The sequence below is a fragment of the Monodelphis domestica genome, chromosome 1, assembly GCF_027887165.1.
Source record: "Monodelphis domestica isolate mMonDom1 chromosome 1, mMonDom1.pri, whole genome shotgun sequence".
Taxonomy (NCBI): Eukaryota; Metazoa; Chordata; class Mammalia; order Didelphimorphia; family Didelphidae; genus Monodelphis; species Monodelphis domestica.
The window spans coordinates 28,479,280-28,506,361 of NC_077227.1; the positions used below are offsets into that span (position 1 = coordinate 28,479,280).

Sequence of the window (27,082 nt, forward strand, 5' to 3'; positions counted from 1 at the left end):
AGCCAAATCAATATTTCTAAAATACAGATCTAAAGATATCATCACTCTACTTATAAAGATCCAATGACTGAGGCACCTAGGTGGTTTAGTGAATTGAAAGCCAGGCTTAGAGACAGGAGGTCCTGGGCTTAAATCTTCCCTCAGAAGATTTCCTACCTTTGTGATCTTGGACAAGTCACTTAGCTCCCATTGCCTAGCCCTTACTACTTTATTCTGCCTTAGAATCAATATTGATTCTAAGACAGGAGGTAAGGGTTTAAAATAAAAGATCCAGTAACACCCCAATGATGCAATGATCTAATGTAAATTCTTCTATTTAACATTCTAAAACCTTCATGATATAGAATCAATCTATTTTATTTTTTTTAATTTATTTTCTTAATATGAGTTTGGAGAATTAGCACAACATAGTAGATAAAAATTTGTTCTTGACACCAGGAGGAACTGAGTTCAAGACTCATCTCATATGCCTCTTGGATTTGTGACACTTGGGAACTCACTTAACCTTTGAGTCTTTCACAGGCTTTATACATCTCTAAAACTATAAATTGTCAAGAAGAGACTTGCTTGCATTAATAGAACAGCTAGGTAGCACATTTCAGGTCTGGAGTCAGCAAGACTTAAGTTTAAATGTAGCCTCTTATCCTAATGTAGCCTCCTAAATGTAGCCTCCTAAAAATCCTAATTTTGTGACCCTAGACAAGTCATTTGAGCTCTGTCTCAGTTTTCTCAATTTTCAAGTGAAGGTAACAGGACCCATATGCCAGCAATATTGTGAGGATAAAGTGAGATAATTCTAAAATACTTTGTAAACCTCAAAGTGCTCATGTTGGCATTGTGGTTGTTTCCTAATCTAGGAGCTCCCTATCGCCTCAAGAATGGGTCCAGATATTATTCAAATTATGAACATAAGAAAAAAATGAGCAAACATGGGCATTTTAATATGTACAAAAGGGGAAGGGGGAAGGAAATAAGCATTTATATAATACCTACTTTGTGCCAAGCACTGTGATAAATGATCAACAATATTTTCTCATTTAATACAACAACCTTGAGAGATAGGTACTGCTATTATCTCCATTTTCAAATCAAGAAAAATGAGACAGATTGAAGTTAAGTGACTAGCCCAAGATCTCATAGCTAGAAAATGTCTGATGATGAATTTGAATGCAGGTCCTCCTGACTCCAGGCCTAACACTCTATGTACAGTGTCTCCTCATAGCTTTTGAATAGTTGAAAGGGGAGCTGCATATGAAATATGAGCTATTATTGTAATGTACAGATTTCCTTAAAGTACCTATAGAAGTTATCATGGTAGTAACAAAGCTGGTTTACTTATCTGTGTACAAATCTGAATTCTCTTCTGCTTTCTTAAATGTATTTTTAAATGTTTCATTGATGCACTTTTCTTTTTTTAAAAAATCTCTATCATTAGCCACCCACATCCTATCCCCAAATAGAAGCCTTCCCTGGTAACATACAAATTTAATAAAGCAAATCCAATGAATAGTCATGTTTGAGATTATATTTCATACTTTGTTCCTATCTCTAGTCTATCCCCACTCTGCCAAGAGGTAATAGGAATGCTTTCCCAGAAGTCTCCTGAAAGCATGACTGAATATTGCTTCATCATATTTCTCTAGACTTCCAAAGTTGTCTTGTTTATGTAAAAAGTGATGACTTTTGTTGTTGTTTCCCTTTATTATTATTATTAAAATTTTAATTTTTATTATTTGGAGGTTAGGGCTACTTCTCCTAATTAAGAGGTTATTGAGTTGGATGAAAGTGATCCCAATGTGATTCTACCCTTTCCTTTACCTTTGCACCACAAAAGTTCCTCACATAAAATGTCAGAAAGGGAATCGAAGTTGAAGGATCCCAAATGACTTGTTCTGTGACCTTCTTCTGGCACAAGAGAGGCTCTCCTGCAAGGATTTTGGTTTCCCCCTCTGATCTTTGATTTCTACAAGTAGGCCCACGTCACTATGTTCCTCAGCAAAAGGGCAGCTGTTAAAAGGCTCTATCCTCATCCTGGTATCCAATTTATATCTAAGGGGAGGTGGGTGGGTGGACTAGTCAGAGATGTTGAGGAAAACAACTCCTTAAAGAGTTTGGAATCCAAACTCATTGTAAAACTTTGGGAATCAGAAGCTGGGGGAAGAGGAGGAAGGAAAGAAAGAAAAGGAGACATATACTAATACAGAGTAAAACTCACATACTAGTAACACAGCAATGGGGATCATAGACATGAGTCCATTTAGCAACAGGAAAAACTCCAGCAGGAAACTATGTTCCCAATAGAGGGGAATGTGTGCTCCAAAGAGCCCTTCTAAGGATGAAATTCTTATATTCTGGTTTTGGGTGTCCTTCCCTCCACCAAGCCAGCCAATTTGTAAATCAAGGGTCAGGGCAAGAGATCATCACAATGGCTTCCAGAATCTTATAACATTAGTTTCTGCCTGTAGGTTCTCTAAAATAGTTTCCTTTAATTGTTACTGTGATGGTGGTCTCAAGGCCAGCAGATCTAATCTTATAACATGACTCTGAGTTGGTACTTATCTTTAAGGCATATAAATCTCCTCTCACAATTAGCCCACTGTGAACCCTCTGATAATAGTTTTTTTCTGTAATCAGATTTAGTTTACCTCTTTAAAATTAGGTTTGTTTCCTTAGGGGATGTACGAGATTATGTTTTTCTTTAACTAAACTTGTTCAGCTTTCATGGCCTAAGAATCTATATAATATTGTTGTATATCAAAAATTATTTGGTTAATTCTTTGATATAATTTTGCCTATGAAAAAGCCTTATTAAAATCCTAATTTGGTTCAGGGTTATTTTTCTAAATCCTAAATTGGTGCTCAAGCATAATAAAGCCTAGATCAGTGATGGTGAGTCTTTTAAAGACCAAGTACCCAAACTGCACCTTGATGCCACATGTGAGTCATTCCTTTACCCCATATATGGGATGGATAAAGTGATCTTATGGGGATGCTGAATGGAGGGGCAGGTGATGTGAAAAAATGCCCCCAGGAGTAGTGGAGAGGGGGAAGGGAACAGTCCTCTCTGGCATATGTGCCATAGGTTTGACAACACAGGTCTAGGTTTTGAACCTTTAGAATTTCAGCATTGGGGTAGATTTATTCAGCAACAGTAAGTAACCTACCACACAAACTCAAAAAGGACATATGTCTCTCATAATATTATGGTCATTGGGCATATTGTTCTTTGCATCAGGTCAAACTTGTCTCTCAGGTTTGTTTGTTTGTTTTTTTCTTTTTTCCCCTCCTAAATTCATCACATTTTTCATTTCTTATTGCAAAATAATATCACATTAAATTTATATATCCCAACTTGGTTATTCAACTGATGATTATCTATTTCATTTCTATTTGATTTTTTCTATATTAAAAAATACACCTGTAAATATATTGAGTCCTTTCTTAAATACATGTGAGTTCTTTCTTAACTTATATTGACCTCTTCTGGGTAAGCCCAGCAATGGTATCACTGAGTCAAAGTTTATATGCAGTATAGTAACTTTTGGAACATTGTTGCAAATTGCTTTTGGGAATAGCCAGGCCAGTTCAGAGCTCTACTAATTGTGCCTTAGTGGGCCTATCTTGCCACAGCCTCTCCATCATTATCACTCTGCTCTATTGTCATCTTTAGCATTCATCAAAATGGTATGAGGGAGAAACTGACATGTTTTCTCATCTGCATATCTTTTATTATTCAAGATTCAGACCATGTCCAAGGCTACTTTTCCAGGTTGACCACACATAATTCCCATTCATATACTCTACTTTGCAACCAAAGTGGCTTCTATTCTATTACTCATAAAATCCTAGCTCTCCTCAAAATACCTTGGTAACAGCTGCTTTCCCTGCTTGGCATGTGCATCTACTTCCCCACTGTATCTTAGAATCTCTGAAAATTTTCAAAGGCTTGGGATAAAACATTTCTAATAAAAAAATCTAATATTAAAAATAAGTTTCCTAAAGGAAACTTGTTCTGATTCTCCTAGAATTTAACATCTCCTCCTCCCCCAACTTATTCTGGATTCAATTTGCATATATTCTATATTTATTTATTTGTATAATAGTATTTTCCTATAATAATATTAACAACTTTAATAATTTGCATTTTATAGCTCTTTAAAGTTTACAAACTATTTTGCAAATGTTAACTCATTTGATTCTCACAAAAATATGGGGATGCATTATCTCCATTTCAAATATGGAGAAAGCTGAACTTGTATTGGTTATGTGATTTGTCCAGAGTTACGTAGCTAGTAAATATCTGAGGGAGAATTTAAACTCTGGGCAGTTAGATGGCAGAATGGATAATATGCCAGGGCTAGAGTCATGAAGATCCATCTTCTTGAGTTCAAATTTAACCTCAGACAGTTCCCAGCTATGTGATCCTGAATGAGTAACTTAACTCTGTTTGCTTCAGTTTCCTCATCTGTGAAATAATCTGGAGGGAAAAAAATGGCAAACTACGCTAGTCTCTTTGTTAAGAAAATCCCAAATAAGGTCATGAAAAGTTAGGCATGTCTGAAATGACTGAATGATCACAGCCTCCTGACTCTTAAGTCCTACACTCTATCCACTGTGCCATCGAGCTTCTGCAAAATCCTTGAGAAAAGGTACTTTTGTGTATTTTTTTAAATTGTCATTTTTCTTTCTCTCCTAAGAACCTTATATAATCCCTTGTACATATATTGTTATTCAGTTATATCCAAGTCCTCATGACCCAATTTTGGATTTTCTTGGCAGTGATACTGGAATAAATTATCATTTCTTTAGTTTATTTGACAAATAAGGAAATGGAGGCAAATAGGGGTAAATTATTTGCCCAGGATCACATAGAGAGTGTCTGGCATTAGATTTGAACTCAAGATGATGAGACTTCCTGATATCAGGCCAGTTAATCTATCTACTGCATCATCTAAATAGTTAATAAGTGCTCATTGAATTTAACTAGATTAATAATTAGAGATATTAGAAAATGAAATTAATTGCTTTCAAAGGTAGTGAGTTCCACATATCTGCAAAGACCTAAGTGGAAGAAGGATGGACCCCTTTCGGTGCATTGTATCTTCATGAAATAACCTAAGGGGTTCAACTGGATGCTGTCTAAATACCTCACACCTCTATGATTCTAGGGGAAAGTCTAGCAGACTAGGTTCATTACTCTCTGTTTCTCAATCCGTGATCTGAGTTTTCAAGCACCTCAGTCTGCCCCATATGCTTACTAAGTGAAGCCAGGGTGTAAAGGAAAGCTGCATTAGGTATGAAAATTCAACCCTCAGAGAGTACAGTGACCAGGGGACCATCCCCAAAGTCTGCCTGTGAAAAGTAATCCAGAAATGCCATCACATTAGACAGCAATCCTATTAGAAGTGGTTAGGAAATAGTAAATTAAACTTTGTAATAGTTTCCCTAAGGAAGCAGGAAAACAAGTTATATTACTTAGACTCTAAATTGGACTGGGAACAGCGGTCCAGCAGGCATCACAAGAAATCACTGCTTTGGCGGCAGGGAAGGGAGTCGTGGGATGAAGCAGATTTTTTTCCCATAGTTAATATTCGACAGGCAAAAACTCCAGGCTGAGTAACCAAAGACATTACTATGGGAAAAGTCCATCAAATCTTTCATAGTCATTCATAAGTAACACGTGGTAGAAGTCTATTACACGTTTAAGGAAAACTCATTCAAATTTTAAGGAGCAATCCATTCTATTGCACGGGGAGAAGTGGTAGACATGAGCACAAGGAAGCAACCAATGTTTTTGGTCTTCCTACTACGTCAAGATGGGGAGAGCAATATAGGTATTACAGGGGTCGAGGGAACGTGATGGACAGGCAGAAGAGGGCTACTTTCAAACACCACAACTTCATAAATTAATTGAGGATCTATTGCATGTCAGGCACTGTGCTAGGGATTAGGGACACAAAACCAAAAGCCAAGCAGACTCTGCCTTCAAGCAATTTGCATTCTATTAATATGGGTAGAGGCAATAGATTTGGAGACAGAGAACTTGGGCCAGAATTTTCACTTACTACATTAAGTCGTTATTGGGTCAGCAGTCCACACAATCGCTCGACCCTCAGTTTCCTGATCTATAAAATGAGGGTGTTTCGACTACATGGGCTCTGAGGATTCTCCTGCTGGGGGATTCATATTCTCCTCAATCCAAAGAGCTCTTATTGACCCATTTTTTTGGCTTGCCCAGAATGCTATTCTTTCCCATAAAGACAACTGATTAGAGTGTGACATTACATAACATAGGCCATGCCCCAAAGGATCTAACCATTTCACCTCTAGAAATATCTCCCATGTTGTCCTTCTGCTCCCAGAAAACTCTGTCCTGATGGTGAGTGCCTCTTGGATGGTAATCTTTGCTGGTGGAACCATGCTTCATTTGACTATAGTCACCTTCTTTTATACATATCTTGGAAGTTAAGTGACACCATGAATAAATTGCCCAACAGAAAAACAAGTTTGAATCTGCCTCAGGTCTTTAATATCTGAGTGACTCTAGGCAAGTCTTTTTATCTCTCTAAGCCTTAATTTCCTCATTTGTAAAAATGGTGATAATAATAGTATCAATGAAATGAGATAATATATATAAAATACTTTGCAAAACTTAAAGTGATATATATGATAATAATTTTATCATCCTTCTTAATTTCCAACTACATCAATATCATCATTTCTCCCAGAAAGGATGTGTCAATCTATGGTTCTACTCACTTATCCTCATAACTTTCCATCTGAAAACCACTTTATTTGGCCCCCAATCTCCTCCATGTGTTATCTCTCTCAATTTTTCCCCAGTGTTCTTAACCTGAAGTCTACAAAGGTTCATGAACTTGGCATGGGAAAAGAAACGCATGTTTATTTTCAATAACTAACCTTAATTTAAATTTAGCATTTCCTTAAATTTTTTTTTAAAAGCATTCTGAGAACATTCCACTGTCTTCTCTAGATTGATAAAGGAACCTAGGACACCCCAGAAAATGGTTAAGAACCTCTTGCCTATTGGAATATAAGCTGCTTTAATTAGTGCTCTCTTCTTTTTTTATTTGTATCCCAAGCACATAACAAAGCTTGGAACCTAAATGCTTTTTTTTTTTAATTCCTCTATTCATTTACTCCAATTTTGAAAAGTATGAAAGCTTTTATTTCATCAGTGCAGGAAATTCCTAGTATGGAAACTCCTTTTGATTATGGAGACCACGAAGTTGTCTATATGTTCCCAGGGCACTAAACTGTTAAGATAAACCCAAAGTCAATTACATTGGAGCTAATATTTGAACCCAAGTTTTTCTGACTCCAAAGCTTTTCATCTCATACTACATTGCTCCTAATTCTGTAATATAGTCAATATAAAATAGAGGTCAGGCAATGTACTAGGCAAAGGGGATTCAAAGATGAAATTCAAAAGAGAATCTTAGAATAGAAAGGAACATGAAAGGTCAGGAACACAGTCCACAAGATCATAAATTTAGGGTCAAAAAGGATGATTGATGTCATGTAATCTAACTCATTTTTCAGATTAGGAAATGGGCTGAGGAAGGAAAAGTGATTTGTCTGTGGTCACCCAATTTATAAATGGCAGAGCAAAAGTTCAAATCTAGTTTCGTGAGTTTCAAATCTACAGCTATTTTCACTACTTTAATTGTTACCCAAAATCTTAATAATTCATTTGTTGAATCAATCAGTTACTCACTAGCATATGGAAAAAAAACTTCATTAGATTCTAGAGAAAGTATATAATTATAAAGAGCAAATAGTCCCTGTTCTCAAAGAGTCTAAAGATTTGTAGATGACTACAGTATAAACACTAATAACTATAGTACAAAATTGTATGTAATTCTTAAAAGTAAATAAATTACAACAAAAATGGAATTTAGATAAGAAACTCCTCTTCAAAATCCCATGACAAGTGTTCTGATTTAATGGGTTGGCCTCTTCTAACAGTAGAAATGTATAACTAATGGTTAGACTAAGGTGGATAATTTTTCTTAATTTTTACTCTCTTGATGTCTATATTTCTTAAAACTTTCATTTTTTTTACTTTGGTTTTCATGACTCCACCCTCTCTTGAATGTCAGATCATTCCTTCTCATTCTTTTTTGCTACATCATTATTTATGCCAAAGAAGTTAATTATGGATTTCCCTTAAGATTCTTTCCTTGACTATTCTTTTCTTTCTTCTTGTTCTTCTTATTCATCTCTCTCTCTCTCTCTCTCTCTCTCTCTCTCTCTCTCTCTCTCTCAATTTCTCTGCCTGTCTCTGCCTCTTTATCTCTCTGTCTCTTTCTCCATCTCCATCTCTGTCTCTTTTTGTCTGTGTCTCTGTCTGTCTGTGTCTATCTATCTATCTGCTTCTCTCCCTTTTCTTCTCTCCCTCTCTACAACAGCACTAATTGTCATGTCTCCCCAGAGGATTTTTGGATCTAGAGAAATAGTTCTAATCTATCTTGTGCTCTATTTCCTCTCCATTACCAGTTGTCTGCTGGACAATTCCAACTGAAAGGATGTTATACATCTCAAAATCCACAAGACCAAAATACAACCCAAAATTTATACTCTTCCCCCAACCCATTCCTTCTCCACATTTTTAGTGACAACAACAACAGCTTACTTCTTTCTTACTCCTTGTTGAAAAGTCTTTCAGGATTAACTTCGATGGTATGATTTTCTGTTTCTCTAATCATACTACAGCCACAACCTCATATTCTTTTGTCTACTCTATTTCTATGCCCTTCTGAATGAACTCCCAAATTTCAGGCTCCCCCTTATCTAATCCATTGTCCACATGGCAATAAAAACAATTTTGCAAAAAAGACTAATTATAGTCATGTGACTTCTGTGAAAACCTTCATTGATTGCTCATTGCATCTTCATAAAAGAATGATCTTGGCAATTTGCCATTTAAAGCTCTTTGTCATTTACATTTCCAGGATTACCAGACACTTCTCCACTTCGTGCATTGTTTAGTCAGGCCAAATTGGGCCTACTCTGATTTTTGTTTGCTCTTATATCTCCCACACCCATAAATAGATCATATTCCATACCTAAAAGGTACTCCATTTTCACTTCTACTTCTAGAATTAGTTAATTTCCTTCAATGCACAGCTCATGTACTTTCTCCCCAGAAAAACTTTTCCTGATCCCCGTACTTAGAAGACCTCCCTCTTTTTTATATGATCCTGTCTAATTCATGGTACACATTTCTATGGTTTTCTATCACATTCTTCTAGTAGTATAAAGATTCCCTGAAGGCAGAGATTATTTTTCATTTTGCTTTGTATGCCCAGGACTTAGCATAGTAACTGGTTCATTTGTTACCATGCAGTCATTCAATCATGACCTTTTCATGATTGACTTTTCATGACCACATTTGTGTTGTTTTTTTTTTTTCAAGGATACTAGAGTGGTTTGTCATTTCCTGTTCTAGCTCATTTTACAAATGAGGAAATTGAAGCAAAGTGACTTGTCCAGAGTCACACAGCTAGGAGGTTTGCCTGAGGTCAGATTTTACCTCTTCCTGACTCAATCCTGGCACTCTAGCCACTGAGCCACAGAGATATCCTACAACTGGCATATAATACATATTTATAGATATAATCAATAGCACTTAATGGAGATGTAAATAATTAGGAATAGCAGTTGAAAATAGATTTTGAACAGCATCCAGATCTTGATTTGTCCTGTGACCTGAAATCCTTTTACCTTTCTATGTTTTATTTCTACTTATCAGACAAAAACGTTCACATTATATTGCAACAATAAATAAAGATCTAACAGTCCTCCAGAGATGGAAAAGGCAAGGTAAAATTTAAAAAGTTTTATTTTAGTTATTATTATTAATATTTTCTAAACATCCAGTCCACAAGAGTTTCCTTTTAATTATCTAAATTTTGCAAGAAAATAAGATTCATCCATCTGCTAAGCTGAGTTTATACTTATCTTTACTATGGTCTTTTTTTCTTGCCAATTAATTAGCATTCAATCATTTTCCAACAAATAAGGTCAAGAACCAAGTCACTCTATTTGCTTATATGAAGAAATTCCTAAAATCTCCTCAACCAAGTCAATTTCCCCAAGGGGAAAGGAGGACAGATTTGAGGATCTGAACAGTTCTGTTGGGGAGATGCTAACTGCCACTAAGGTATGCTATTTCTTAATTTAAATATAGATATAGATGTAGATGATAGATATAGATGATATAGATATAGATATAGATTGAACCTGTGAAGTTGAGAACCTAAGACTAGATAAACCAGGCTAAGACAAGAATTTATCAAAAATCTTCTATCCATACTTGGAATTAAAGCTAGAAAGGACCATAAGTATGATGGAACCCCACCTTCTCTTTTGACAGAAGAGAATAGCTGATAATAAGGATGAGGAAGTAACTTTCTGAAAGTCACAAAGAAAGCGGGGCAGTAGAGATCAGAATTCATTCATCTCAGGCTGGAGCAATCCACAGGCACTAATTTTTCCACTATATCCCTCTGGCTTGGTTTTTAGCATTTGATTCTCCTGTTGATAATAAGAGAATGCTAGAATTGGGGGTTGGAGGTACCAAGACATCACTAAACCTAACCCTGTTCTCTTACTGATGAGGAAACTAAAATCTAGATGTATGATTTGGCCAAGGCCAACAAATATAGCACTAGAACCCAAATCTTCTCAATTCTACCTTTTGCTATGAATTTCTGTTACTCTTTTTAACCTTCTCTCCCTCCTTCCTTTCTTCCTTCCTTCTCTTAGTCTTCCCTTCTTTTCTTCCTTCTTTCCTCCATCTCTTTCCCTTACTGTCTTTACTTCTCTCTTTCTGACTATCCATCCACTTACAAAATCTGTTATATCCTCAGTGAATGGATCTCCTGGTCTGCAAACTCCCTTCACTGAGACAATCAGGCAGCTCATCTATACTTCATAATCTTGACATCTTTCCTAGGTCACTGTGAGGTTAAATCTGTCCCCAAGGATGACATAGCTACTATGCATCAGAAGTAACACTTGAATCCAGACCTCAACAATTATACATTAAGGTTACCCTGCCCAATGTGTTCCATTAGATTGCTTTATTTACTGTTTATTTTAAAACAATCATGAAAACCAAAAGGGGCATTGATAAGATGACTATAAAAATATGATTTTTAAAGCAGTTTTCCTTTTTTGTGTACTTTATTTAATAATCGTGTATTTAATTAATAATCATGTATTATGCTATATACTATATATACTATGAGAAGACTCAGCATAGTGGATTTAAAGTCAGAGACTGTATTCTTTACTATGTATCACTTTGAATAAGCTACTCTCTCTGTATCTTCATTTTTTCTTCAATAACAATGGTTCAATTCTGAGCCAAGGTTCATAGGCTTTGCCAGGCAACCAAAAGGACTCAAGCTATACACAAATGTTAAGAAACCCTGGTCTACGAAATGTTGGATGAGTTGTACAAGAAGACATCTGAGAGACTCTTCTTTTCAAAATATATACTTCTATGTTTCTAAAGTCAACATTCTGATCTGAAATTCACTACGTACAAAATGTGGGATTTTAGTTTATATCATCTCTGTTTCCTAAAATATAAACTAAATGGATTAGATTCAATGATCTTATATCGTTAATACTTAGCACAGTGTCTGACACATAATATCTGCTTAACACAATTCCCATGGAATGACATTTGATCTAAATTTGTAATCTTAGCATCATATGCATGAGTCTACCATTGTGTGCTATCTAGATAGCTGGCCATAAAGCCTAGAAGGAAAATCATATTTGTTTTTGGTGGCTTTGGGCAAGTGTGATTTTTTTCTGATTTGTCACATGGAATTTTTACATTTCTTTCTAAATCCCTAAACTACAAGTATGCAAATATGTAAATAACAGAAATATCATTAGTATAATTTCAAATAATATTTATTTTACAATTATTGCTTAGAAAAAAAATAAAACAATTCATTTGTCCCACCCTGGGACCTTATTCATCCTTCAACTGCCATCCAAAAGCTGTGCAATATTTTTCTATCTGGGACATCTGCTTAATTTCTTTGAAATGTATTTCTGAAAACTGTCAATTAGTCCAAAAAAAAAAGTGAGTGGCAATGAATTGTAATGAACTCTTTAGATTGAAAGCGGAGAAAAGAAATTTGCCACAAGAAATCAATATTTTGGAGTTTATCTATCTGGGACTTCCTCCCTAAGAGACATACCTTGACTTCCTTATATCTCAGAAGATATAAAAACAGAAGAAATAAAAAGGAATGCTCTTGTCACAAAAGTCTTCAGTGCTGTCCAATGACAGCATCAGGGATTTAGGACTTTATAGGTGAAATGGCATTAAAGAAGTGACACGATGATCTGCTCTGCTGCTATACCCTAAGGATCATGGAACCTTGCCATCTCATCTGACTTATAGACTAAAATTTCCTTATAAGTTTGAAGAACTGCCATCAGCATGAGGACAAATGCCCTCAGACCTTTGTTGACCAAACTTCTTGTGATGAGGCTGTCTGACATCCTGAGGTAACTAACCAGGTCTTTAAGGGACAGATAGATAGTCAACCTCTATCCTTGTGCTCCTTCCAGTCTGGTAGAATCTCCCAGTGTAAATATTCTACTACTAGAACCTTCTTTTTTCTTTTCTATTCTTTTGTTATTATTTTTTAATACCCTACTATTCTTTATTTCCTATTCTCTTCATTTCATTACCTTATCTTTCTCTTTCTTTTTCTCTTTCTATTATTTCTAATCCTCTCCTCTCTTCTTCTTTCCCTTCCTTTCCCCTCAGACTTAAAGTCACCAATAAAAAGAGTATTTCCAAATACAAATTACAATTGAGAAATATGATTTTATATAAATTTTCATTACATATGTCTTGCTTTTTTCTTTTAGATATACAAAGTAATCAACTCAACATGAAACTTTCAAAGTCATCTCACTTCTCTGTGATGCCTTCTAGTCTGGCCTTGCTTCTGTTCACTCATGCATTTTCAAAAAGATGTTCCAATGAACTGGCTTAATTTATCCAAAATTCAGTTTTCATTCTCCCACAACACTGAGGCATCAAGAGGGTTTGGGGGAATTTGAGCATATATAAACCACCATAAATATGACTGTTATAAGAAGTAATAATTGATATTTTTCTTATCAGAAAAAATGGAGGAAATTTTTAAAAACTACTTTAACTGACCCTGTTTTTATCATTATCTATCAAAAAAACTTAATAGAATGTAAATTCATTATGAAACAAACATGAATTCTTACTGTTTATTTCCCCAATATTAATTATTTGTTTTGGAAAACGTACTCCCCTGGACTAAAGGATTTTGTTATTTTTTTTAATTTGTAAACTAATAATTTCATAGCAGATGGTTATGATCATTAATCCACAAATATATGTATATGTGTATATATATGTACATATGTATAAATATATATGTACATATGTATAAATAAATATATATGTACATATGTATAAATATATATATGTACATATGTATAAATATAAATATATATATATATATAGTAGATGCTATTCAATGTGCCAGGAACTATGTGAGGTATAAGAGATACAAATCAGAAAAATGTCCCTACTTATTCTAATTAAAATTTTATGATCCTTTGCAACTTCACAGGTTGCCAACTTTGGCTATTATATAGAAGTGATTTCTATTGCTGTATGACAATATATTAATTATAATTGGCCATAGTTCTAGAGTGATTTAGAATCATTTTTAAATTGATGATTGATGAAAGTCTGCTTTGTATTTTATACAATAGTTTATATCATTTACCCTTTTATGTCAATGAGGCAATCAGTATTTATTAAGTGCCTGCTACTCTGTGCCAGGCACTGTGCTAAGTGTTAGGGATACAAAGGAGGCAAAGAACCCTCTGTGCCCTCAAATCCAATCCAGTAGGGAAGACAACAGACCAACAATTGCACAAACAAGCTAGATAGCTATTGACTAGCCAGTTTGTTTGCCTCAAGTTGTTTGCCTGTATCTTTCTCATTGGATTGGATTGTGAGCAAGGGACTGGAGTCTGGAATGTCTTTTGCCTTTGTAACTCCAGCTGAGGGTATAGAGTGTGGTTCATGTATGTCTCTGTGTATGTATATGTCAATCTATAGCTATAGTGTAGGTAGATCTCCATAGATAGAGATTTTTCTTTCTCTCTGTGACACATACACACACATACAATCACATGTTTACAGAGGGGCATCACTAAGATTCAGAGCTGTTGGGGAAAAAAGGCTTCCAGTAGAAAGTGGGATTTTAATTGGGAACCTTAAAAAAGCCAAAGAACTTGGGAACCTGAGCTGAAGAGGGAGATCATTCCAACCAGAGAAAAATGCTTTGAAGCAAAGATGAATGCCTTATTTGAGGATCAACAAGGATGTCAGTGTCATTGGATCAAAGATGACCTGAGGGATGAGGGAATAAGGTTCTAAGAGGGTTTTCTATTTGAGTTATTTGTTCAGTTTGTTTAAAATATACTTTTGAAAACCATCAGTTTGAACTATTATTTTGGCACAAAAGCAAAGAACTTATTAACACTACACATGAGAACTCTAGAGAAATCAGTTGACATCTCTGGACATCACCTCCCTCATCTCTAAAATGAAAAGGTTGGACTTGATGTCTTCCAAAGTCTTGTCAAGCAGTTAACCTATGATTCCATGAAATATGTTATGAGGAATTCTCATAATGAAAGTTCTCTTACTGGGTGAATTAAGGAAAAAGAATGAGTAAACATTAATTCATCACTACTATACCAAGGATGGGCAAATATAGAAAGATCTATACCCAGGCACATCTACGTTTTATAATGTAGGATCATAGATCACAGAACTGAAGTGAAAAAGAGATCATCTAGTGAATTTCCAATTTTTTTCAAGTGAGGAAAATGAGGCATGGAGGGGTTAAGCGAATTGCCATGGCTCACCCAGTAATTTGAAATGGAACATATATCCCTGACTTCTAGCCTTGTTTTACACATGAATTCAGAAAAATTCTAAGGAACAGAAAGTCACAAATAACTGAATCTCTCTGAAATCTCATCTGATTTATGTCTTTGCAAAGTAACCTGGGGAAACAGACCTGTCATTTGTGTCTGCTTCATATTCCCTTGTTATCCCTATAAAGGACTAGGAAAACTTGTTAGGATTTACTTGCTTTGACATGCAAAGATTTTTACCAATAGAAAATCCCTTCCTACAATACAATATCATGTAAAACAAAGACCAAGAAACTCATTTAATTACTCACCTAACATGGAAAAGGCAAAAATGTCTTTGAGGTCATTTTAAAAATAATACTCTAGCTGCCATTTATGCAGTACATGACAGTTTGAAAAATGCTTTCCATGCAGTTTCATTTAGCTCTTACTACAACCCCATGCAGTAATTACTACAATTATAATTATTCCCTCTTTAAAGATGAGGAAATCAAGACTCGATGGCTTTAAATGACTTGCTTATTGACTTCTTGCTTCCAGGATCAAATCCCAAATCATCAAAACAGATTTTTAAAGCCTTTTATAACCCAGATTCTTCCTGCCTTTTCAGTCTTCTGATACTGCATTCTCCTTCATGTAATCTGTGATGCATTGACATCAGCTTCCTTGCTACGCCTCACACCTGACACTTTATTTTCCTGCTCTGGGGATTGATCACAGGCTATCCCCCTTGCCTGGAATTCTCTCTATTCTCATGTATGCCTCCTGGCTTTCATGACTTCCTTCAAGTGTCAATTAAAAACCTACTTTCTCTATGATACCTTTCCCTATCTTTAATTGTAGTGTCTTCTCCTTGATGCTACTTCCAATCTGTCCCATACATATCTTGTTCATAGTTGCTTGCCTGTGGCCTTCCCATAGAAATTCTTTGAAAGAAGAGGTCATGGTTTGACTTTTTTGTATCTCTAGAATTTGGCTAAATGTCTAGTACATTAGTTAGACAATAAATGCCTGTTGATTTGACTTTTTAACTTACCTAGGGTCATATTCCTAACAAGTGCCAGTATTTGAACTCAGGACACTCCTGATTCTAAGTTTATCACATTCACCCCTAAAGCACATTTCTCTATTAACCCAAAATGGTTCTAACATGGATGATGGACATCTTTCTGAAATGTTTTACATGATTTCAACAGTATTAAAGTTTAAAATAAATAAAAATCTCCCATAGCAACCATAAGCCTTGATCTTATTCTTACCACACTCTGAATTCTACCTGCTTATGGGACTTCTCATATCATATTTGGCATCACATGATAGCATAGATTAGTAGAGTTTGGGCTTTCAAATCAGAATGTCCTAGGTTGAAACCCAGGAAGTAATACCTGCTTCTGACATATACTATCTATATGACCGTGGGCAAATCATTTAACTACTTAGTAAAATGGTCAGTACTTTACATTATAAAAATGGTGTTCAGGGGGCAGCTGGGTAGCTCAGTGGATTGAGAACCAGGCCTAGAGAGACGGAAGGTCCTAGGTTCAAATCTGGCCTCAGACACTTCCCAGTTGTGTGACCCTGGGCAAGTCACTTGACCCCCATTGCCTAGCCCTTTCTGTAGCCCAACAAAGTATTGATTTCAAGATGGAAGGTAAGGGTTTAAAAAAATGGTGCTGCTCTGAATTGAGGGAATTTCGTTTTCTTCTTGTGAGTTCCCTATATCAATGAAATCATAGTTCTGTTAAAGAAAAGTCAGAGAATACATATATATATATATACATATATATATATATATATATGGTTTTTTTCAGTGGTTTGTTTTTTTTTTAATGTTCTTTGGATGCCAGCACTCCGGAGACAAGAAGTGAAGTTTCTGTCTTTCGCCTGCCCTGCCCTTTCACACCACATTAATTCTTTCGATAATCAGATACTTCCTGGATGATAGGTTCTAAACCAGGAGGACTTGTCTTAAAGTTCCACCTATGACATATATTGGCCATGTGCCCTTAAGCAAGCCTTTTATTCTCTTGTTCCGCTCAGCTCTCTAAAGGTCTAAATTTCAGACAAAGTGTCAAATGCCATAGGCAGAAAGAACTTCCTCACCTGGAAATTCCTGATAACAATTAAAATCACAATCCAATCCCCTTTCCATGCATTTCACATAATTTCCTAATTGCATGTCAACATTTGCAACAATAATAATTATATACACATATAATTTGTTCTGCCTAATCAAAGATTTACTGAGTGGCTCTTATATGATGATAGAAAGAATATTAGATTTAGAATCAGAGGACCTGGGTTTCTGTTTCTGCCACTTACTACCCATTTGTGACCTTGGAGAATTCATTTAAGTTCTTGTGGCCTCAGATTCCACATCGATAAAATAGCAGTTTGACAAGCTGATCTCTTAAGTCCATTTCATCTGTAGGTTCTGTGTTCCTCTTAGAAAAGGCACATAGCTTACTTAAACTAACAACCCATAAGGGGAGGCTGGGGAAGCAAACAAACTCAAAAAAGACTACAGTAAACATGCTTTGGTAGGTGACACAAATTGGGCTTGATGGGCAGAAGGAAAGAAAAGAGAATTAAGTTTATTTTTTTAACACCCACAGTTTCCCCAAAACTTATGAAATTGAATTGTTTCTATAAGAATTGTCATACTTCTAAGTATTAACACCAAATCTGAACTATTTGAATAGTGTTGGAAAAAAGGAATTAGTTGTAAATATAAGCCATGCCGGATTTTAAACAGTATTATAAAGCAGTAATTATCTAAACTATCCAGTACTGGCTAAGAAATAGAAAGGCAAATCAGTAGAACAAAATAGACAAATAACTAACATTAGTCAAAAGATTATAGTAATCTTATATTTGACAAATTTAAAGAGGCAAACTTTTGGATAAGAATTCAGTATTTGGTAAAAAAAAAAATCTTGGGAAATTTGGAAAGCAGTTTGCCTAACATTAAGTATAGACTGATATCTCATACATGAATATATAACCTAGATATAAAGGGAAATATCAAAAGCAAATTTGGAGAAAAAGGACATATTACCTATAAGATTTCTGGAAAAGAGAAATTTATGAATAAACAAAAAATGAAGAGCATTGCGAGACATTAGGTAATTTTGATTATATATTAACTTTAAAAGGATTTATGCAAATAAAATGAATGTAGTCAAGATTAAAAGGAAGAAGGAAAATTGTAGAAAATGTTTAGTTTCTTAGAGATAACCTATCTAAAATATAAAGAAATTCTTGTCAAATTTAAGGACTTGAGCCATTCTCCAATTGATAAATAATCAAAATATACATATAGTCTTTGAATAAGTAAGTAAAAGACATATATAAGCAAATGACAAAATTCTCTAAATCATTATTGATTAGAGAAATGCAAACCAAAATACTTCTGAAATATTTCATACCTATCAGATTGTCTTAAAGAATACAAGAATAAAATTAAAGATGATGGAATGACATGGGAAAATGGGGACCTAATTGGTATTGGTGAAATTGTGAAATCATCCACTCATTTTGGAGAACAATCTAGAATTATGTCCAGAGTTATAAAACTGGGTCAACCTTTAGACCCAGCAATCTACTTCTGAGTCTTTATCCAAAGGTGACTGGGGATATTTATAGCAGCTCACTTTGTGATGTCAAAAAACAAGAAATTGATGGATGTCCGTCATTTGGGGAATGGCTGAACAAGTTGTGGCATGTGATTGTGATGGAGTACTACTTTGTCATAAGAAACAACAAGCAGGTTATTATTTTTAAAATATGGAAAGACTTACATAAAGTTAATACTAGTAAAATGAGTAGAACCGAGAGAACATTACATATAACTACAGAATAATGTTTGATTAATAACTTGTCAATATCCACGTCCAGAGCAAGAACTAATAAATAGAATCATGAAAGTCAGGCAGTGTGTGTGTGTGTGTGTGTGTGTGTGTGTATTTGTAAGTGAAGCCTCTTTTGGTGAACATGGAGGGAAAGTAAGGAGGGAAATATCTTCAAATTTTGATATGACCAACAGACAAATCAATTAAATTTAATAGACTTTATACAGTAGGGGGAAAAGGAGTAAACAACATTGATTCTAATAGTATTTCATCTTATTCTGAACTGCATGTTAATATACTTTGGTGGCACCATCCTAAACACTGTTTGAGTTATAAGGGTATATATGAGAAATTAGTAAAGTGGATAGTTGTTAAGGTTCTCTGAAATTTACAATTGCCTGGCTGCTACCTTCCCTCCATGTATTATTGTTTCCTCTATATTTAGCCCTTGTGGTCTTTGTTTCCTAGGAAATCTGGTTTGCTTCATGATTGGATCTTCCACTGATATAAACTAGGAAAATTAGGAGACAAAGTTCATCCCATTAAGAGTGTGTGTAGTGATAATATATGCTATAGAAATGACATATAATGGACTGAGTGAATGACGGAGTGAAAAGGTATCACTATGGAAGATTGCCCATTGGTGTTTATTCCAGTAAAATACAATGAAAATAGAAAAAAAAGGGTCAGGCATTATGTGGTTAGAATAATGCCATTTTAGAACTGGAAGGGTTCTTGCCTTTCCACTAGGTTTATACTCTAGCTACCACTGAATACCATGAATAAAAGAATGAGGGTGACAAAAGTTGTGATGATTTTGAAAAGTGAGTGAGAGAAAAATGTTCTTTATAGAGTGCAAGTTTCTGGAGGCTACAATTACTTTGCATTTTTGGTCTTGTGTATCCACAGTGTTTTGCACAGCAACTGACACATCTGTTATTGTTCAGTTGCGCAGTCATGTTTGACTGTGTGACTCCATAGACTTTGTTCATTGTTTTTTCCTGGCAAAGATATTGGTGTGGTTTAACACTTCTTAACCTAGTAATTGGCATACAACAGGCACTTAATATTTTCATTGTCACAATTTTTAAAAGGTTTATCACTATGGCTATTAGACAGTGACATATTTTATTGTTAGTAAAATGATCATTTTAAGCTATGATCTGATGATTTGAAAATATTTTGTCACTTGTTTCAATTTTATAGCTAGCTTTGCTGATTTTTTGGATGTAGTCTGACAATTTTTTTTATTTGTTCATTTTCTAGTATTTATAGATGTATTCCAAATACATTGATCTGTCTTTTCTCTTTTTTGATTAATGAAAGTGTTTAGAGATATAGTTTTCCTCTAAGAACCTCATGGGATTCATCCTCCAAATTTTACTATATTGCTCCATTGTCATCAACATCTTTAATAAAATTACATATCATTCCTATAACATGTCCTTTGACTCACCAGTTCTTAAGATTAAATGATGTAGTTTCCATTTGGTTTTAATATGTTTTCCAGGGGGCATTTATTTAATATAATTTATATCACAGTCAGTAAAAAGATGCATATAATTGTTCTACTTTTCTTCTTTTGTTTTTGAGGTTATTCTGTCCTAAGATGTGATCAGTTTGTAAAGATGTCATATGCCAGAAAATACTTATATTTCTTTCTATTTCTATTTAATATTTGTCAGAGTAATATCCTATTTTCTCAAAAAAAATCTATTCAAAGCCTCCTTTATGCTCACACTTGTTTGAAGATAGAATTAACTCTCCCTTTGTCTATTTTTAATTAATCAAATAAAGAACTTAAAGTACCCCTACTTAGTAGCTAGCTAACAATTAGGTAAGAGAACTCACAAGTCACTTACTAGATCATACCAAGAAAAGCTACAAGTACTGCCCAAGGTCAGTGCTAGGCAAATTGAAAGACTGCAATTGGTTTCAGTAAAGAGGGGAAGAAACAGGAAATGATGTAAAAAAGGGAGAATAAAAGAAGAAACCAACAGGGTGTGGGCCTTTTTTGCTTCCTTGGTTTTGGAGAGGCTGGTTCCTTGGAGACTCTTCCCCTTGGATTCTGCATTAGTGAGTAGAGCTGAAGGGACATGCTTTTCCTTGGAGTCATTCTGCATTGGTGGAATTCTGGCTGAAGACAACACTGGGTCTTCTGGCTGAGGACTACTGGGAAATCCACATGGAGAATGGAACTTGGGGAAGCTCCTGCCTGGGCTGAGCCAGACTTCACTGAAGCAGCACTTAGGGCTGGAAAGCTAGACCAGGCTTTGTCTCCTTCTATATTTCCCACTTTGACTTCTCTAGCTTGTAAATAAAAGCTACTTGCAGTCATTTTCATTTAGGGACTAATATTATATAAATGGTGACCACTTTTATAACTCTCATATTGAGTAAAATCTAATTTAAATCTTATATTTGTTTATTTTGAGTTAGATCTATCTAAGGGCTAAAAGAAACAAACTCAAGTCCCCTGCTATTATAGTTTTATTTTGTGTTTCTCTTTATATTTCATTTTCCTTTAAGTATTTAGAAGTTATGCTTCTGAATATAATGAATTCATGAATAAAACTACAAGTTTTTAAAATATGTATAGTTTTTTCATTAAAAAGTAAAGAGAAGAAAGGCAAGTTGTCAAATTATTAGTATTTTTTAAAATTTAAGAAAAAACAAGAATTTTAACAAATGAAAAAGAAATACACCATAGTTTAGAAACCATTTATATCTGCCTTGTATTAATAAAAATAAATGAATAAATATTTATAATAAATATTTTAATAATCAACTTTGACATAAAAAGAAATTGGGAACTTGATGAACCAATCAGAAATTAACATCCAAATGTAGGGAAAAGTGGGAAGGACTAGATGGATTTAAAAGGAAATTCATTTAAATACTTAAAGAATAATTTCACTGCTCTTTCACCAGCCCTTTACGTATACTATTTATTGATACACCTTGTCATTTCAACCTTCAAAACAATTCTTATATATCTTCCCTCTACTCCATTCCAATAGCCATCATGATAGGAGAGGGTCTCATTGCCTCATTCATAGACTATCATAATAACCTTCTGGTAGATCTCTTCTCCAATTATTTTCCAGGCTACCTCCTTTCAGATACAAAAATAATCCTTCTAAAATGCAAGTCTGGCCATATTACCCCTCTCCTTCCCACTCTATAAGCTGTCCTTTACCTCCACAGTTGAAAAAATAACCTTTTCTTTGGATATAAAAAGCATTCACAAGCTGTCCCTTTCTATGTTTCTGGTATTCCTTTCCTTTACTCCTCTCCTTGTACTCCAAAACCCAGTGATACTGGCCTCTTTCCTCTTTGTTCCTCTACAAAGACAATCTCACTTCTGACTCTGCCTTTTCCCTGGCTGTGCCCAATGTCTGAAATGCTTTCCTTCCTTCCTCTGCCTTCTGATCTCCTTTAAGTCTGAGTTCAAATTTCACTACAAATATCTATCTATCTATCTATCTATCTATCTATCTATCTATCTATCTATCTATCTATCTATCTATCTATCTATCTATCTTTCTATCTATCTATCTATCTATCCATCTATCTATCTATCTATCCATCTATCTATCTATCTTTCTATCTATCTATCTATCTATCTATCTATCTATCTATCTATCTGTATATATGTGTGTACATATTCGTATGTATATATTAATACATATTAATACATATTCATATGCATATATGCATACATATGAGATATACATGTATACATATGTGTATAAATATATGCATATGTGTATATCTACATGGAGGTTTGGGACTCAATAATTTCAAAAGCTTCTTCTAGTTCTGAAGCTGATTAGGAAGTCCAATGATCTTTTGGTGTAACTTCTTATAAATGCAAGATATTTCAAAAAATTAGGCTGGGATTTTTTTTCCACTTTCATAATAAAGACATTTTATCTACTCTATCACTTCTCAACCTTCCTAAGAGGCATCTACTAATATGAAAAGGAGACTTTGCAAAGATGAAAATATAATATCTCATTATGAACTATCCACTTTTTAAACCTCCAGGCTGGCAATATGTATTTAAATAATATGTCATAAAACCTCTCCGTATATAATGATGCAATAAATATGAGGATGCCTCTGAGGCTAACTAACATATCTGCCTGATTGTTAAGTTACTCCCTGCCATGATCATATCAGCAAGTTAAATTTTAGGCACATTCCTCAGGGCAAAAGAAACAGAGATAGAGGAAGAAAGTATTCATTCCACTTGGAAGGAGAAAACATTAAATCACCTAAAATGCTCTTTACACACCCCTTTCTGCTTAGGTCCACAAAGCTGTGAGATTCCTCATCATATTTAGTATTTATCCTTCCCAGATAGTTAAGTAAATGTTTTAGAAAACTCTCCATGACCAAGGTATAGATCTTATAACCTGAGAGCATATTCTAAGCTATATACAGAGAGGAAATATGGTAAAGTCAGTAGAAAGCCAATCAGAAAATTGATTAGAGCTAGGTTCAGGTCCTGCTTCTGACACATACTGGTCATGTGATCAAGGACAAGTCATTTAAGTTGCCAATTTAGAGACTTGCTAGGCAAGTCTCTAAAAATAGCAATGAGAAATAATTTTCTAATCAAGTATAACAGAGGTAATTTCTATACTGGGAACTAGCCATAATAATTTAATTATAAATCTAGACTTAAGCATAAAGACATGGAAACACAAATGTATATATCCAGATAAGGAGATATGGAATATTCCTTTGCTTTTTCAGGAACAGAAATCTTCAACATTTATTTTAACCTATTAACATTGTTTGAAACAAATAACATAACAGTTCATCTTTAGGCCAGAAGACTAAAAAAATTAAAAACACTATAACATGGGAATATGGAGGATGAGGAAGGAACTTAATAAATGTATGTAATTTATTTCTATATAGCTTAATAAAATTTTTAAAAATCTCTTTCAATAAAGCTTAATAGACTTAATAGAATGGGTGCTAAACTGGATTGAGTTCATAGGATAATAATCTAGGTCTTGAAAAGATATCAGGGGCCATATTGTTTGGTTCATGCATTTTATACTTGGGAAGCTATGTCTCAAGGAGAATCATTCACTTCTCCACATAAGCACATGGGCAATTAAAATCAGAGAGAGGATATGAACCCAGGACTGAACAAGTGAGACAGTGTTCTCTCATGTGTACCATATAAGTTGACATATTAAAAAGAAAAAAATGCTTACTCTGTTACTTGGATGAACCTTGGATTTTATGGAAATAGTTACAGTATGGATCCCAACTCATCCATGCCATCTCCTCTTACATTACTCATGTCCATTTCCATACATACATCCTTCAAAGTGCATCTACATAAAATACTATGGGTCTTTCTCTGGGACTGTTGAAATACAAGTGGACATATCAACTGGTCAATCAATTAATCCTCATTCCAATCACATGTTTATTACTTAATTCCATCTCATAGTATTCTTATGACTCTATACCAAATGGTAGCAATGAATGGGAACATGAATACTGTCTAAAATACATTTTTAAGGAGAGGACATGGTTAGAGTAACTCCCTAATTTACTGTGAATGATATCATGAATGTCCTGAGTTTTTAGTTTCAGAAGATAGCTAGATGGACCATTTATTAAAACCTAAGGTGCTAGTATAAAATATTGATGGCTTATGAACATTTGCTCTTGGGGTAATTTGCATTTACATATGATGATTGGCTAGGTCGAGGAGCTAGTTATAGAGAATTCACCAAAGAAAAAGCTTCCTTTACCAATTCAGATTGGCACCTTCTATGAAACATCGAAGTCTTGAAGCTTTGTTTGAAGCAGTGTTACTTAAAGAATTTGCTCAGGATCACACAGGCAGTGTGTCTAAGAAACAAGATGGATCCAGTGTTTTTTGGCTTTGTGGTCAGTAATCCAGATTTTACATTATTGCTGCCTCTCATACATGTGATGTTGAGATGAAAAATAAAGAGATCAACAAGAGATGAAAAATAAAGAGTCAACAAGAATGTGTTAATTTTGTTTTTTATTTTTTATTTTTTTTTATTTTGTGTTTATTATGTGTCAGGTACTATGTACTGTGTTAAATATAATATCATATGGTTCAATCATCTTCTTCTAGATTTTAGGTAACTAAATCCTGAAGGGGATATAACTTGTCTAAGCTTACATAGGTAATAAATTGTGAATTCAGGATGTGAATGCCAGGGGAATGCCAGAAATAAGGTCATAACAGAGGTATGCCCAAGGTCATACTAGAAGTAAGCAGTAGTTCCAGGATTCAAACATGTCTCAAGTTTATAAGGTCATTGTTCTTTTCATGGCCTCATAATTCTATTTCTCAGTAAAAGAGCAGTTTGTAAAAGTCAAAAGTTCTGTGTTTATCTATAGAACAAAGAACTTTCACAACTCTATAATTCTCTGATGCCTGGCACTGCGTAGAAATTGAAATGACTTTTGTTTTTATTTTATTTTTTGGTTTGTTTTTTGTTGGTTGTTGGTTGTGAGAGATACCTTCTGCTTTAATGGATTATCAATTAATAAAGAATAAAATCCATTTAACTCTAAAGTCACGGGAAGACAATTTGCTCTCTTTCAAAAAAAACATTTCAGAATCCTGCCAGGTCTTTGAGATAGTTTTATAAAAATTAAGTTTTCATTTTGAATAAAATTTACTATTTATGTATTAAATTACTTTGATAATAATTATTATGTTAATATAAAAATAATGCAATTTTTATTGATTAAATATTTTTACCTTGAATAAAGCATTCTAGGTATAAGAATTCTAGAGAGCAAAAGATTATCAAATCTGTATGATGATGCCAAACAATCATAGATCTTGAGTTGGAAGATACCTAGTCAAATTTTATAAAGAAACTTAGTCATAAACAGATTATTAAGTGACTTTCCCAAGATCGTTTAAGTACTAAAGATTAGAAACAGGACTTGAATTCTGTCTTTTCTGGCATGTAATCCGTCGTTCTTTCCATTGTACCAAAATTCTAGATTTAGCTTTCCAGATCACATAAGGATAAAAATTAAGACCCAAAAAAAGGATAACCACTGCCAACAAAGGAACAAATGGAATCCAAATGCAAATCGAAACACACTATTCTTTTCTTTATCTCCTTCATGAATTGTTAAATATCAGAAATATGTGCCTTCTTTCACAACTTGATGAACATAGAAATATATATTATCTGATATGTACAACCTATATTATATTACTTGCTTTCTCAGAGAAGGGGAAGGGGTAGGAGGGAGGGAGAGAACATGGATTACAAAATATCAAAAAATAAATATTAAGAAATTGTACTGATGAAATATCAAAATTTATTTTATAATTTTAGAAAGATAATATAATAAAATGTTTTATGTAATTAATAAAATATCAATATATCATTTAACATGATATAATAGCATTTAATGATTATTTCATAAAAATAATTTAAATTAATACGATTTCATAGCTAGAAGTAGCTATGGAGTTCATTCAATGTAACTGCCTGATGGCGGTGCAGGGACAGGAGGTAAAAATTTGTGATTTCATCAGTATATCAAGTCTAGACATAGAAATTCCCTTCATTATCGCCCATCCAAAATGTCTGTTCTTATAGTTTCCTGGAGCACTAAGGGGCCAAGGGACTTATTCATACTCACAAAACTATTGTGATTGAAAGACAGAAACTGATTCCATGTATTTTTTTCAAGGCTAGCTTTCTGTGCAACTCTACACTGTAACCTATTCCTTTTATTTGGGATCTGATTATATAAATATAATTCAAATGTATATAAGTATATATATATATATAATATATACTAAATATACCACAATATATGCATACATATATATACACATGCACATATATTATATATACACATATATGCATATGTATATATATTCACTAAGGTACTTGTGGTCAAGATGCCAGGCATTTCCAACATACTTCCTTATCTATTTTCACTAGAAAAAGTGCTAAAAACTTAACTATTTTCTGCAACACTAAGATACAAGACATCTCCAAGGGACTCATAACAAAAAAGGCTATCCACCACTATAGAAGGATGTCAGAATGGAGATTGAAGTATGCCACTCTCCATTTTATTTCCTCCATGATTGTTATTTTTTCTTGTATAAATGATATGTCTTCTTTTACAACATGGTAAGCATGGAAATATATATTACCTGGCAGTATGTGTATAGCCTGAAT

The 27,082-nt window shown here is 34.2% G+C and overlaps 1 protein-coding gene across 5 annotated transcripts in view; it reads right to left on the minus strand.

Annotated features, from left to right (window-relative positions):
- The window catches only part of CTNNA3 (catenin alpha 3), a 2,164,949-nt gene that overhangs the window by 946,732 nt on the left and 1,191,135 nt on the right, over positions 1-27,082 (minus strand). Inside the window, exon 10 of one of the 5 annotated variants that reach the window (XM_056819240.1) lies at positions 23,571-24,240. The exons of the other annotated variants lie outside the window; for them this stretch is intronic. Within the exon in view, the coding sequence (XP_056675218.1) occupies positions 24,124-24,240 (117 nt within the window). The 3' untranslated portion in view covers positions 23,571-24,123. Of the gene's footprint in view, positions 1-23,570; positions 24,241-27,082 lie in introns of those variants that run through there. 5 annotated transcript variants of the gene reach the window in all.